Source organism: Dreissena polymorpha, chromosome 6, assembly GCF_020536995.1.
Source record: "Dreissena polymorpha isolate Duluth1 chromosome 6, UMN_Dpol_1.0, whole genome shotgun sequence".
Classification (NCBI taxonomy): Eukaryota; Metazoa; Mollusca; class Bivalvia; order Myida; family Dreissenidae; genus Dreissena; species Dreissena polymorpha.
In genome coordinates, this window is record NC_068360.1 from 23747124 (window position 1) to 23762194 (window position 15071).

The 15071-nt window shown below is 36.1% G+C and overlaps 1 protein-coding gene and 1 long non-coding RNA gene across 3 annotated transcripts in view; both read left to right on the forward strand.

Annotated features, from left to right (window-relative positions):
* The first annotated feature begins 1088 nt into the window (after nt 1–1088).
* LOC127833531 (beta-arrestin-1-like) overlaps nt 1089–15071 on the forward strand; it is a 99046-nt gene continuing 85063 nt past the window's right edge. Inside the window, exons 1-2 of one of the 2 annotated variants that reach the window (XM_052358832.1) lie at nt 1089–1222; nt 1415–2004. In XM_052358832.1, the coding sequence (XP_052214792.1) occupies nt 1967–2004 (38 nt within the window). In that variant the 5' untranslated portion in view covers nt 1089–1222; nt 1415–1966. Of the gene's footprint in view, nt 2005–15071 lie in introns of both variants that reach the window. The other variant, XM_052358831.1, reaches the window with a different exon arrangement.
* Nucleotides 6273–6886, forward strand: LOC127833533 (uncharacterized). Its single transcript, XR_008027460.1, has 2 exons — nt 6273–6469; nt 6632–6886. It is a non-coding gene; the product is annotated as an uncharacterized LOC127833533 (long non-coding RNA).

The window sequence follows — 15071 nt, forward strand, 5'->3', positions numbered from 1 at the left end:
GTAATAATTATTATATATTTGCCCCTATTTTCTTACAGCAAGAATAAAATCAGTGCGAACTGAAAGACCAATCTTGCTAGTTAATTGCAGACATTGTATAGTACATGTATATATTTTAACAAGTTTCAGGGTTTTGAGTCCTACTGCGTCTTAGACTTATGTTAGGACTAGGTAAGTTTATGTATGAAAAACAGATAGCTTGAAACAGGGACCAATAAAAACAGAGCGTTGCTTTGAACCATATAACGGTGCGTTCTGAGGGACAGGTCTGGTGTTTGTGAATTCCTCAACAGCTTCAATGTAAGAAATGTACAATACGGGAAAATGCCAGGCTGGATTCATGATATCTTATAGTTAGTGGTACTCAGGACAAGTGATGTTGTTTATTTTCTTTGATCACATATTTTTATCTAACCATAGCGTAATTTATAGCATCCAATAAATGCAATCAGTGGCACTTGAGTGGTAATCCCATTATATTAGTTCTGGTAAAACTTAGGCAAAGTGTAAGTAGGTTACCGGTAAATGACAGATTTATATGGTTTAAAGTTACTTTTGAAAATAGCAAAAAATCAAACCAAACAGTCAAGCAATAACATGTAGATCTACATATGTTTCAGATAAATCAGTCTTTCAGCTCTTATACACTTGTTATCGTTATTCATCAGGTTTTATAGTCCGTTGTACAAGCTGCATGAGCTTATGTTTGTCGTTTCATTCACTCTTGCCGACTTAAAAATAAATCATATCTTATAGATATTAATAATAAGAAGATAATATAAAATATGATGATAATAATAATAAAATAATAAATACTATTACTACCTCTACTACTTATAATACTTAAAACGGATTTCAGTCCATGTTCATTTCTCTGCAAAAGTTAATAAATTATTCGAAATTGGTAGAAAAATGATATAGAACCTATGCTCCACATATCATAATAAAAGTCACGTTTCATGGTAAGTGTTTCGCTAGATTTATTTGAGAAGTCTAACTTTCGCCGATGGGGATGAAAATGTTTTATACATGTCAGAACGATTTGCTAAAAATAGCTTTGGGATTTCCTCATTTGTAAATCCATGACGTCATGAATGAAAATTATTGGTCACGTGACAAACCGAGGCGAAATGTCAATTTTGTGTGTGCTACGCTTTAACGGTGATTTAATTGCCTTTGCGTGATAAACGTGATTGTTATCTTCTGTGTGTATTCGTGCTGAGTAAGTAACATACCCATGTGCTTAGTGGCATTGCATCTGGACGCCGTATCTTTATACAATTAACCGAAAATCCGTGCAGTGTCGACCGAATTCGCTAATCACGTTATCGTGATTTGCTTCAATTCAGTTTCACGTCGTCGTGTTAAGTACAGTGGCAATTGCTGTTAAAAACCATTAATTTGTTTGTTCCAGCCTTGGGTTTCGTGTACCACCTAGCGCTTACGGATGATACAGGATTGCGCGTGCATGCATATGGAACGCAATAGATAAAGGTTACAAAGGATTTCCTGTTTCATTTTGTGTGTACTGGATCAGTGGATGAGAAACATTGCTCTCAAGTACTGAATTAAGCGATGGCTACATCCAAGTGTTCATAAATGTGCAATTTAATAGGCTTCTCATAGTCATACTAGGCCACACCACACTCCTTCCGTCTCTGGATAATGTTTATGATTCATTGCCTATAAACAAACTGTAAACTGCACAGCTGTGGTAAATGTAGTTTCCTTCTTTGAGACCAGAGTTCAGTGTTTCAAAATTTTATATGTGACTTGCTTAACTTAAATTGCTTCAGAACTGCATTTCATGTTTTGTCATTAGACTCACATTATACTAATATAATAAAGCATTACGGAAACACAGTTGGCTGAACTAAACTTTGAGTGGTATTTTTCAAAAGTTGGAATCATACAGTAGATTACATCAGCTTGGAGTTTTCCTTGTGTTGAATATCAGAGTAAACAAATGGATGATTTAGACTCGCAACGTAAACAAGGCACAAGGTAAAGTATATATGCTACTTGCCTCAATATCAAATAAGATAAAGTGTATATCCCATGTGATATAGTATATGCATGTGAAATAGTTTGATCCCTTTTATTCACCAATATCATAATTTAAAAGTGACTAACTACATGTATATTTAAATTTGTCATGTAATTAAGTAATTTTATGACCTGAAATTCATGTATCATTTTGTTTCCAATGCCAGCTGAGCAGAAGTTCGTAAATGTATACATGTACTAGTGTACATGTCTGTCATGACTAGTTTACTTCCTCTGGGATTTTTTATATACATGCATGAACATCTGTTTCCTTGCCAACATCATAAATGAGAGGTTCAATGTATTAAAGAATGAATGAATGATATTGAGATAGGAGACTGAGATACAATTTGTTCAATACATTATTTAAACAAGGATTTACAATAATACATGTATCTTGAAGGTTGTTGACAAAAATGCTTGATGCTGTAAAACGGAAAAAAAACAACAACTTTTTATTCTCTGTGCTTAAAGAGTTACGATTTCTAAGTTTAAAGTGACTCACTTATGGATGCTTCTTTATAATGAAAAGATTAAGTAACATTATCTGTAGTGTAGATATTCAGATAATATAGGTATTATTGATTGATGTTATGAAAGAATGCTATTTGGTTTCCATAACAATGGGCAGGTTTCTTTACAATCTGATAACAATGCCATGAGTGGACAATGCATGGACATGAACTCATAGTTACTATTGGCATTTATGTTTAATGGCTGGATTTATTTCTATTGGCATTTTTTTATAATTTGAGTCTGCTTTGCATCTAATCCTTGCATTTTAGGCTCCATATTGCACAGATGTTACCCACAATTCCCTCTTGGATGTCCCCTTATTTAAAATTATCTTTCTGTCCGTTTATTTTAATGACCCTTCAGTACAAATGTATTGCTCTTTAAAAAAAGTCTTAACTGAAAACCAAAAATGTGTATAAGACAAACAACGCAAAAGACTTAAGATACAGATCTGTTTCCTGTGTTTGACAGACACTGAGATAAACATGAGAGTTGGAATAGATCAAAATCAAATTTCGTAAGCCAGGTGAAATATGTAAACCAGACAAAATATGTTGGCACAGGTGCTTTACTTCAAATGTTGAAGTTTTAAGCTGACACCATTGAATGCAGCGATTGTTTTCCTTCTTTATAAAGTACCAGAAAACCGCACTTTCCAAATAAGGAAAAACCTACAAAGTTCCCAATTGGTTTTAAAAAAAAATCTAATAAAAGGTTTCAAAAAAAAAGGAAAATAAAGGAAAAATACAACATTAAGTTAGTGTCCCTATGCAGCTCTATGGCTTGAACCTAAGTAAATATAATATTGACAATTTGACAACACTTAGTTATCAATTTAAAAGTATTGGGAGAAAAAATCAAATACACCAATTTCCCAATATGAAAACTTCATGATGCAATTTTTTCCAATTTCATGTTGTTTTACGCACATTTTTCCTAATTGGGGAAAACAAATCACTGGAATGTAGCGATATCTTGCATGCAAAGCTTTTAAGTTGACAAAACCTATGAAAAGTTATATTTAAATTTAAAACAATAAACAACTAAAACATTTGTATCCACCTGCTCCTCATACTGGTAATTGTATTTTGGTTTTGTGTTGTTGAGCAAGCAACTTAGTAGAATGTTACTTTTATTGCAATATTATTATTGTATGTTAAAATTTTAATTTTATATTAGCAGGACTGATATTATTGTCAGTATAATATAATTACATGCTTGTACATGTATCTTGTATGTTTCAAGGAGAAATAGGGTAAAACATCCTTGGTTAGCCTGAGCGTTCATTTATTACATTTACAAAATAATGTACAATCACATAGATTGTAATGGCAAGCACATGATGATGTGGGTATTCCACCACGTGTGCTTCTTAAATAGGCAAACACTGAAATGTCCTTATTTATTGTGACTCACGTGTTGATGCAACTCATGTTGAGGAAAACTGAAATGCAAAGAAACTCATATCGTGACTTGATGACACTAATACACTAACATGTGTCTTCCATCATGTTGACTCCATGCACAAGGAAGCCAATTTTCCTTAGCAACAGACACATTTAAGTTTCTATTCTTGAGAAAGAATTAAGCTAATCATGCCTCGTTATGTGCTTTAGTTTAAGAAGGAAGAGAAAATTAAGAGACACGACTTAGTAATTATTGCCTTATATTAAACAATGTATGTCTGTTGCCACGGATACTTGAGAGGCCAAAGGCTAGAGAAATAGAAAACAAAGACTTATAGATTAAAAAAAAAAGAAATGAAATTTTGTTAGAGAATACAATTTTACTCATTACAGATTTGAGAAGGACCAAGGGCCTTGGTTGGTCAGGTCAAGGTCGTAAAGTACTTTTTGCTGCCAAAGTGTTCATGTAATTGCTTCTTTAATTCTATCAGAATTATTGGTTATTTTTGCAGCATTCAAACATAAATTAATTGCTTCTTTAAATAAAAAATTATTGTATTCTTAACAATATACAGTAGAATAAATAAGAATCATCTAACACCAATTTTTTTAAATTGTTTTTCTAAGTGTATTGTCAAGGATAATTGATGCTGGTAAATATTTCTTTCCTCAAGGGATGGGATGGTATGTAACTGTATGTTACTTATAACACTTACAATTAATGATAATATGATTTGATATTCACTTCCTCAATTCTAAATTTCTTTGTAGGTAATTTTGGCTGTTTTTTTAGTTTATTTTAACTTAAGGCTCCCTGAAGAGATGGATTAAACCTTTCCCACTCAGAAGCAAAGAAAAAATGGCTATGTACAAACAGCATAAAACCAGAACAGCCTGCAAATATCTCCCAGTCTGTTCAGGTTTTATGCTGTGTGCTGCACATCAGTATCTAAGGGTTGGAAATGAAGCTTTTAAACATGAATTTAGTAAGAAAGGTATTTAATTAAATTTAACTATCTATAAGGGTTAATTGAGAAGTGACCATCACTTTTGGGCATGAAGACTTCTAGAAAAGAGCCATGTGTGCATGTTTCTGGAAAAATAAAAATTCAGTGATTCATGATGTGGATAATGAAACCATTTTATGGCCACATGAACAGTGTGTTAACATGCCAGTTATCTAAGCTATGGCCACATGAACAGTGTATTAACGTGCCAGTTATCTAAGCAATTTCTTGTTAATCTTACACCCCAAGTTGAAAGCAATGTTCTAATTTGATAATGGCACTTGTGATGTAACCTGTTGATAATTAAAAAAAAACCTGCTGATGCAGAAAATAGTTTCAGACTCCAAACTCTTATTATCATACTCTTGTCATTACGTTCAAATTCGGGGCAGGTACTTTGCCCCATTTCCAATGGAAACAAGTACATTTGTGTATATATACAAGGATTCCGGTATAGAGAGGATCCGGTTTAGAGGGTTTCCACTGTAGTTATCACAAAGGACAGGTATAGGTGTTTTGAACTATTTATCACAAAGGACAGGTATAGGTGTTTTGAACTAGTTATCACAAAGGATGATTGGTCTAGGTGTTTTGAACTATTTATCACAAAGGACAGGTATAGGTGTTTTGAACTAGTTATCACAAAAGATGATTGGTCTAGGTGTTTTGAACTATTTATCACAAAGGACAGGTATAGGTGTTTTGAACTAGTTATCACAAAGGATGATTGGTCTTAAAATCTGGCCACTCACCAGATTGAAATACTTTTACAACAATTCAACTTTGCAGAATTTGTTTCATGAAGACCAAAATACAATAACTAACAACAAGAACTATACAAATGCATTTAAATTTTTTAAGTAACAATTCATTCATTGAAAATATATACAATATATAGTTTTGGAGCTTTAATTCAAATAACCAGTTATTTTAAAAGTGTATTATGTTACAATCAGATTTTTGACATTATTAGCCATGTACATTTTAGTAGCATAACATACACATAGAATTCATATGAAATGCCATGAAATGGGTCTATAACTGTGGTATTTGTTTCTATCAGAGGCAATAGTCCCATTCTCAAGGATGAATTTTTCTTTTCTCCCTTGACTAAGAAATGTCATTAATATCACAATTTTGTTTATTTATACAGCTGGGCACATGCCTTGCTTATCAGATCATATAATCATATTACATTGGCAAGCTGTATGCTACTGATAACAGCCAATATCTGCTCTTCATCTTTTCACAAGCTTGTTTAAATGGGGAAAACTTTCCATATCATATTTCCCTGGATTTTTAACCAGGTTTTCCGAAGGAAAAAACTGGTTATTAGATTGGCGAATGCGGGCGGGCTGGCTGGCGGGCTGGCGGAATAAGCTTGTCCGGGCCATAACTATGTCGTTCATTGTCAGATTTTAAAATCATTTGGCACATTTGTTCACCATCATTGGACGGTGTGTCGCGCGAAATAATTACGTCCATATCTCCAAGGTCAAGGTCACACTTTGAGTTCAAAGGTCAAAAATGGCCATAAATGAGCTTGTCCGAGCCATAACTATGTCGTTCATCGTCAGATTTTAAAATCATTTGGCACATTTGTTCACCATCATTGGACGGTGTGTCGCGCGAAATAATTACGTCGATATCTCCAAGGTCAAGGTCACACTTTGAGTTCAAAGGTAAAAAATGGCCATAAATGAGCTTGTCCTGGCCATAACTATGTCATTCATTGTGAGATTTTAAAATCATTTGGCACATTTGTTCACCATCATAAGACGGTGTGTCCCACGAAAGAATCACGTCAATATCTCCAATGTCAAGGTCGCCACGACTAAAAATAGATTAAAAAAAAAAAAAAAAACTTACAAAGGGGGTTAATTTTTTTTGGTCATTTCAAAAGTTCAGTTTGAGTTTTCTCCCTTTATCAGATTTTTTTTTCACAATGAAAACCTGGTTTTGTGACAATTTTGTCCCTTGTCTTACAAATATTTCATAACACAAAATATATCTTTAACCCTTAAAGCGCTGGAGCTGAATTTTAAAGGCCTTTGCAAACAGTTTGGATCCAGATGAGACGCCACAGGACGCGGCGTCTCATCTGGATCCAAACTGTTTGCTATTCTGATAGTATTCTTTGAAAAAAATTCGAAGAAAATGCTAATTTTAGAAATTCAACAGACGACACTTTAGCAGACGACAAATTTCCGAGCATGCAAAGGGTTAAAAAAATATCCGAGGTATATTCCGCTTAAAAAAAGTTGAACATTTGCATTTCTATACAATTCCTTTGAAAACAAAGTTTAAAATGTTATTATTGTTTTTATGCCTCCTCTGGGAGACAACTTATTATTGGTTTTCTCAAAAGACAATGAGTAATCATCAAGTGTGACCTTTATTTATCTCTTGCTGTCTTGGTATGTGATTTGTTTCTAATGTGTGTTTGTGTGTGCTTTTTTGAATTTGGTGCTATTTTCTTAGTGCAGGAAATTGTCTTCGTAAAAGCACACATGCTTGTCTTTAAAATTTATCTCTGTCTAGAAATAATGATCATGACTTTCTGCCTGAAAATAATATTTATAAACATGATATTGTTTATAATCTGCGTGCCTGTTGCTTAGGAAAAAAATGTAACAGAAGGACTTTACAAAGTTAGGCAGCTTAAAGTCTGTCCCTGTGATACCATATAAAGGTGTTTAAAAACCTCTACCATTCCGCATATACACAATGTATAGATATTCTTCTTGCCAAGTGCTAAAAAATTTCAATAGTTGCTATAATATATTTCAATTTGCATAAAAGTGTTGAAAACACATTTTATTGCTAAACAAAATTAAAATGTGTATGCAATGAAAACTATGATTTAAGAAGGATACAACATTGCACTTATTGTTTTTAATGGCAAAAAAATAATGGTGAAAATGGTTTGCGGAAGAAAATTTTAACCAGACAAGAGTCCTGCTTCCTTTTGTAATCATAAATCAAAACAGTTTTCATTTTCCATTCAGGCTAGGCTGTCAAAAGCTGGCAGGATTATAATTCATAATAATAATTCAGGACTATAAACACTTTTTCAAGCACTTTTTAGCTCTACTGGCCGAAGGCCTGAAGAGCTTATGTCATGGCGTGGTTTCCGGTGTCCGTGCGTGCGTTATACTTTTTCTTGTTTGCGCGATAAAGTCCACAGTTTTCATCTGATTCTTTTCAAACATGTTCAGTGTCTTTTTATATTAATGAGGACTCGAACCCTATTGAAAATGGGTTACATCAGAGTAAAAAGTCCAGAGTTATCTCCACTTGAATTTTGAGAAAATTGTGAAGTTTTCATCCAATCATTTCCCAACTTGCACACTGTCTTTATCTTAATGATGAGTCAAATCCTATTGAAATTGAGCAATATCAGAGTTGTAAGTCCAGAACTATCTCCCCTTGAATTTGAGAAAAAAATGAAAATCTTTAACATTTTGCCATAACTTTTGCAATATTGAAGATAGCAACTTCATATTTGGCATGCATGTGTATCTCATGGAGCTGCACATTTTGAGTGGTGAAAGGTCAAGGTCATCCTTCAAGGTCAAAGGTAATTTTTTTAATTCAAAGCGGCGCAGAAGGGAACATAGTGTTTTCGACAAACACATTTCTTGTTTGTTTACATATAAAGTTATATCCTTTTGAAACTTCAACGGATGTTTTATATCATCAAGGGCCAGAACCCCATTGAGAGTGAAGAAGTCCAGAATTATCTCTCCTTGAATTTGAGAAATTTGTGAAATAAGGCTTGTTTACGCAATAAAGGCCACAGTTTTCATCCAATCATTTCCCAACTTGCACACTGTCTTTATCTGAATGATGAGTCAAACCCTATTGAAAATGAGCAATATCGGAGTGATAAGTTTAGAATTATCTCCCCTTGAATTTGAGAAAAAAAGAAAATCTTTAACATTTTGCCATAACTTTTGCAATATTGAAGACAGCAACTTGATATTTGGCATGCATGTGTATCTAGTGTAGCTGCATATTTTGAGTTGTGAAAGGTCAAGGTCATCCTTCAAGGTCAAAGGTAAAAAAAAAAATCAAAGCGGCGCAGAAGGGGACATAGTGTTTCCGACAAACACATTTCTTGTTTGTTTACATATAAAGTTCTATCCTTTTGAAACTTCAACGGATGTTTTATATCATCAAGAGCCAGAACCCCGTTGTGAGTGAAGAAAATTTGTCCAACTTATTGTTGAAAAGGAGCCATTTGAAGTTTAGATTTTTACGTTTCTTCTTGTTTATGCAATAAATTTCCCATATTGGGTCTGTTTATTTAAAACTTACTCAGATTGTTCATACTACTGTGAAACCATTATTAATCGTCAGGCATTAATTTTAATAAATTTCGTCAGTCGACGGATCGGCGAATTTAAGATCCTAACGAACAATCATGCTCTATGTTTGAACAAAAACAAACACTAAGTTGAACAATATTTTAAAACTTTACCGTAGACATGAGGCATTAAGTTCCAACATAATCCATGCACACATTCACTGCTGTTTTTGTAATCAAGATTAATCCGGTTTTGACACAAAGGGATGTAAATTACACAAGGTACTTAACTGACACGTTACACTTCTTTAAAACGCGTGTGCAGTACAACTGTATCGAATGCGTTGACTTCGTTTATGTAGAATGGTAATAAATTAGCGCTAATTGTTTATAACTTTATTACCCATTAGGTGCATTGTGTTTTCAGGGGTGTTGCATATTAGCCATCACACAGGGAATGCCGATGAAAGACAATAAACCAAATGAAAAGATGACGATGTGTGATCAACATGTGTATTTATAACAAATTAATAAAGAATATTTTAGTATGGCAATTAATAGAATAAGACTAATTGGCAATTGGCTTCGTTGTTACAAACACTTGTTAATGGTTATTCGATCCCACTTGTCCGTTAATCATAACAATGAATGTGTAAATGGCATACATTAAGAGGGTCCATTACTGTCCCTTAATAACAAAAGACTAGTTAATTGGCATGTGACAAACAGGCCCCACCACCTGCAGTTTCTCAAGTGTGTTCCCGCATTCGTACCACGATTTTTCGCAACTGCGATTGATCGCGAATATGTATTACACACAAATCGGATATTGACTGACGCATTTTTTTAAAATTCAAAATCAGAAATCGGCTAATTTAAGTGCTGACGAAATCGTCATTTTTATAAAAATGACGAAATTTTGTGCTGTCGAAAATAAATGGTTTCACAGTATCAAGGGCTTGAGCCCTATTGATTCCAGCCAGTAGAGCAATTCAGGCCCTCATGGGCCTCTTGTTTTAACATAACATAATGCTATTGAATATCCGCACACAAAGTGGTAAGCCAACATCCACCTTCATCGTTCTGTAATTATCAGTTCGCTTCTAATTGGTATCAAATAACTTGTGATAGGTTACCAGTGAAGGCCTACAAGGACAATAAAAGTCAATTTACACAATGGAAAAAAGCATTAATTGTCTTTTGAACAGGCAGCTGATCTTGTCAGTTTGTCATTAATTGGTATCAAATCATTAAAGTCAACATGACAATATAAGCAATGGGTACGAAGCACTAATAAGTCATGGTGTCTGACAAAAAATCGGGGCGCTGCGCTAATTAGCCCATCTGATGAAACACTTATCTCTCAGAGAACCTGAGCCTGCAGTTTGTTTAAGCCCCCACTGAAGGAGAGGCATCCTTGCACTTGTCTGTCGGCATGTCACATAATGTGTGTCACAAAGCTTGTGTTTTGAACTCTTTAAAAATTGATTGGATCCTGCTAAAACTTTCACTGTTGAATATGACCTGAATGTGTTGATGATCTTTAAAAGAAAGAAACAAAGTGTGCCCCTTTTTTTGCAGAATTATTTACCTTTGTCTTTTTTTATTCAACTGTATAATTATATGTTTCATAATTATGTCTGTCAAGAAGGGAATTTTGGCTGCGATAAATATGGGCTGAATTATGGCCCTTTGTTTTTTTTAAACTGTTGAATATATGCATTTTTTGTGTGTCCAAGCGTGTCTCATGGGAACATCAATGTCTGCAATCTTGTGCTATTCTGCTTGATCTGTCAAAGAATGGATGTAATCTTGAATATGAATATCACTGCAGGCCAGAGCTGTCACATTTAATGGAAAATCTGATTTCATTAGCTTCACAATGGCTTTGTAGTGGCCGGCCAATAGCTCCAAGTCCAAACAGTTTTCACTTCTCGGAAACTATATTGGTTTCTGCATGGCGAAATGTTGATTGCAAAACTCCTGTATCTGCCAAACATGGCTAGAAGCAGATTAAGTTCTTTTTAACCCTGAAATAGTCTTCCATTGTGCCTCAGGAAGTTGCGGTTCCTCTACATTATGTAATTAAATGGCAATTAAATTTAAATGTACATTAATGTATTCTCTTTTATTGCTATTTAATTTGAATTGTGATTCTATGAGGTTACAATACACTCAAATGTTTAATGAATATGTCTGGGCCAAATGTAATGTTTGAAGCTCCTGGTTTAAAAACCTCCAGTGCTTTTGCATGAACTGTTCCCCGACAGTACCCCAGTTTTTATTCATTTTTGTGTGTTCCTTATGTACTTGTGTGTCTTGACAAGTGCATTTGTTTTGTGACTCACTATTTGGTAATTGGTTCCTTTCCATAAATAAAGGACCTCATCGTTTGATGAGATTTTTCTTGTCCTGTCCACGTAGCTGAAGTTTCACATTATGTGTATTTATATTGATAATGCATTGGGGTGATCACAAAACAATCAATTGGCAATTGGAAATCACACCATTTTCTTTCACCCATGCTTGTAGTTCCAGCTTATTATTGTTATCTGTGCAATAATCAATTTGGTTGTCATGGCAATTTGTAAGATATTAGGCTTCCATTTCTGAACAGATGAACTGGTGTGTTTATGTTGCCAATCGCACTTAATTTACCTTGAGTGCAGCTTTTGCTTCTGTTAAAATATATCCGGAGTACATGTAGTGATAAATTTGGTGTTGGTGCTTCAAATATCTTCTATGTCCAATGTTTCTAGGTTGAAAGAGTTCTAGGCTGAATCATTTGTAATACATGTAACAGTGCTCTTGAAAACGCTTAATTCAGCGTATTTGTACCTATAGATTTGACAAAGGACGCATATCGAAAACTAATCTAGAGGCAGGAAGTGGCAGGCAGGCCAAAACAGTGCCAACAGGCCTCCACTGAACAAACTACAGTGTACATGTAGTACCCAGATGTACAGTGGCAGACAGGCCAAGGCAGTACCAACAGGCCTCCACTGAACAAACTACAGTGTACATGCAGTACCCAGATGTACAGTGGCAGGCAGACCAAGGCAGTGCCAACAGGCCTCCACTGAACAAACTACAGTGTACATGTAGTACCCAGACATACAGTAGCAGACAGGCCAAGGCAGGACCAACAGGCCTCCACTGAACAAACTACAGTGTACATGCAGTACCCAGACATACAGTAGCAGGCAGGCCAAGGCAGTACCAACAGGCCTCCACTGAACAAACTACAGTGTACATGCAGTACCCAGACATACAGTGGCAGGCAGGCCAAGGCAGTGCCAACAGGCCTCCACTGAACAAACTACAATGTACATGTAGTACCCAGACATACAGTGGCAGGCAGGCCAAGGCAGTACCAACACGCCTCCACTGAACAAACTACAGTGTACATGCAGTACCCAGACATACAGTGGCAGGCAGGCCAAGGCAGTGCCAACAGGCCTCCACTGAACAAACTACAATGTACATGTAGTACCCAGACATACAGTGGCAGGCAGGCCAAGGCAGTACCAACACGCCTCCACTGAACAAACTACAGTGTACATGCAGTACCCAGACATACAGTGGCAGGCAGGCCAAGGCAGGACCAACAGGCCTCCACTGAACAAACTACAGTGTACATGTAGTACCCAGATGTACAGTGGCAGGCAGGCCAAGGCAGTACCAACAGGCCTCCACTGAACAAACTACAGTGTACATGTAGTACCCAGATGTACAGTGGCAGGCAGGCCAAGGCAGGACCAACAAGCCTCCACTGAACAAACTACAGTGTACATGCAGTACCCAGACATACAGTGGCAGGCAGGCCAAGGCATTGCCAACAGGCCTCCACTGAACAAACTACAGTGTATATGCAGTACCCAGATATACAGTGGCAGGCAGGCCAAGGCAGTGCCAACAGGCCTCCACTGAACAAACTACAGTGTACATGCAGTACCCAGACATACAGTGACAGGCAGGCCAAGGCAGTACCAACAGGCCTCCACTGAACAAACTACAATGTACATGCAGTACCCAGACATACAGTGGCAGGCAGGCCAAGGCAGTACCAACATGCCTCCAATGAACAAACTACAGTGTACATGCATTACCCAGATGTACAGTGGCAGGCAGGCCAAAGCAGGACCAACACGCCTGCACTGAACAAACTACAAAGCTTGGTCTATGCTGCAAACATCAGCAGCAGCTGCGCAGACAAGACTCCCAGATAGTCTTCCTAGAAGAAGCTGTGTCTGTCCTGTATAGGCAACATTTTATTCACAGAGTTTTAGATGACTGGACAAAATTACATTTCCCATTATAGGTTTAGAACAAAGTGCATTTATTTTTAAGTGAGTTTGGCGACTGTGCATACATAATGATTATTCTTAATTGGAAATTAATGGAGTTGACCATCTAGGCCCAGTGTCAAATTTCTTCATTGACGTGATACTTTAATGATTTCCAGAATGGATTTTTGATGTTATGACGTACTTGTTCATTATTTATTCATTAGCCAGTTTTCATAATGGAACTGTGCAATTAGTGGATTAAAGGATGAACAATTCATTGTTCCTTTGGGAGGATTATATAACTATTTCCTTAGGCAGTTTTGGTTTAACCCTTTGCATGCTGGGTAATTTGTCGTCTGCTAAAATGTCGTCTGCTGAATTTCTACAATTAGCATTTCTTCGATTTTTTTTCAAAAATTACTATCAGAATAGCAAACAGTTTGGATCCAGATGAGACGCCACGTTCTGTGGCGTCTCATCTGGATCCAAACTGTTTGCAAAGACCTTCAAAACTCGGTTCCCGCATTGTAAGGGTTAAAAGATAAAAATTATTACTGGTATGTAAGTTATCCATTATAGGATACAATATTAACCCATTTATGCCTAGTAGCGTCTAGAAAAAAGGCCTTGGCAAACAGCGTAGACCCAGATGAGACACCGCAAGATGTGGCGTCTCATCTGGGTCTGCGCTGTTTACTTAAAGGAATTTCTGTAAGGAATATTCTAAATATAGAAATAAATATACTTGTCATCCCTCATTTTGGAAATAAATTGATCCAATTTAGAAGGATGGGACAGTCCACTAGGCATAAATGGGTTAACGTTATCTGTCTAAAGAACATTATCTTCCTCATTGAAATCAACTGATGGCCTTAAACAGTGGAGTAGGCCTGACATTACTAGTTCCATGATAGTTCATTTCATAGTAAAAAATATTGCTTATTCGGTTTAACATTAAATGTTTGAAAAATTGCGTTAGTACTGAATTAAAGAACTAAGCAAATTGGTTAGAATTGATATAAGTTTGAACTAGAAATGGCGCGGCAGAGGTCGACGCGTATCCCCACGCCGCATGTTTGACCCAAGGGCGCCCCAGGGTTGATCATGGGGCCATGCATAGTTGAGATTGACTGTATTGTCATAAGAGAAGTTCAGTATCAATTAGAAGTGAATGGGTGTAAAAATAAAGAAGTTATAGTAAAAGGCAATTTTGGGAGGGTGTGGCCTATGTGGGCGGGGTGCCCCAGGGTTGGTAATGGGGCCATGCATAGTTGAGATTGACCGTATTGTCATAAGAGAGGTTCAGTATCAATTTGAAGTGAATCAGTGTATTAATGAAGAAATTATAGTAAAAGGCAATTTTGGGCGGGTGTGATCTATGTGGGCGTGGCGCCCCAGGGTTGGCAACGGGGCCATGCATAGTTGAGTTTGACCGTTTTGTCATAAGAGAGGTTCAGTATCAATTTGAAGTGAATCAGTGTAGAAATGAAGAAGTTAA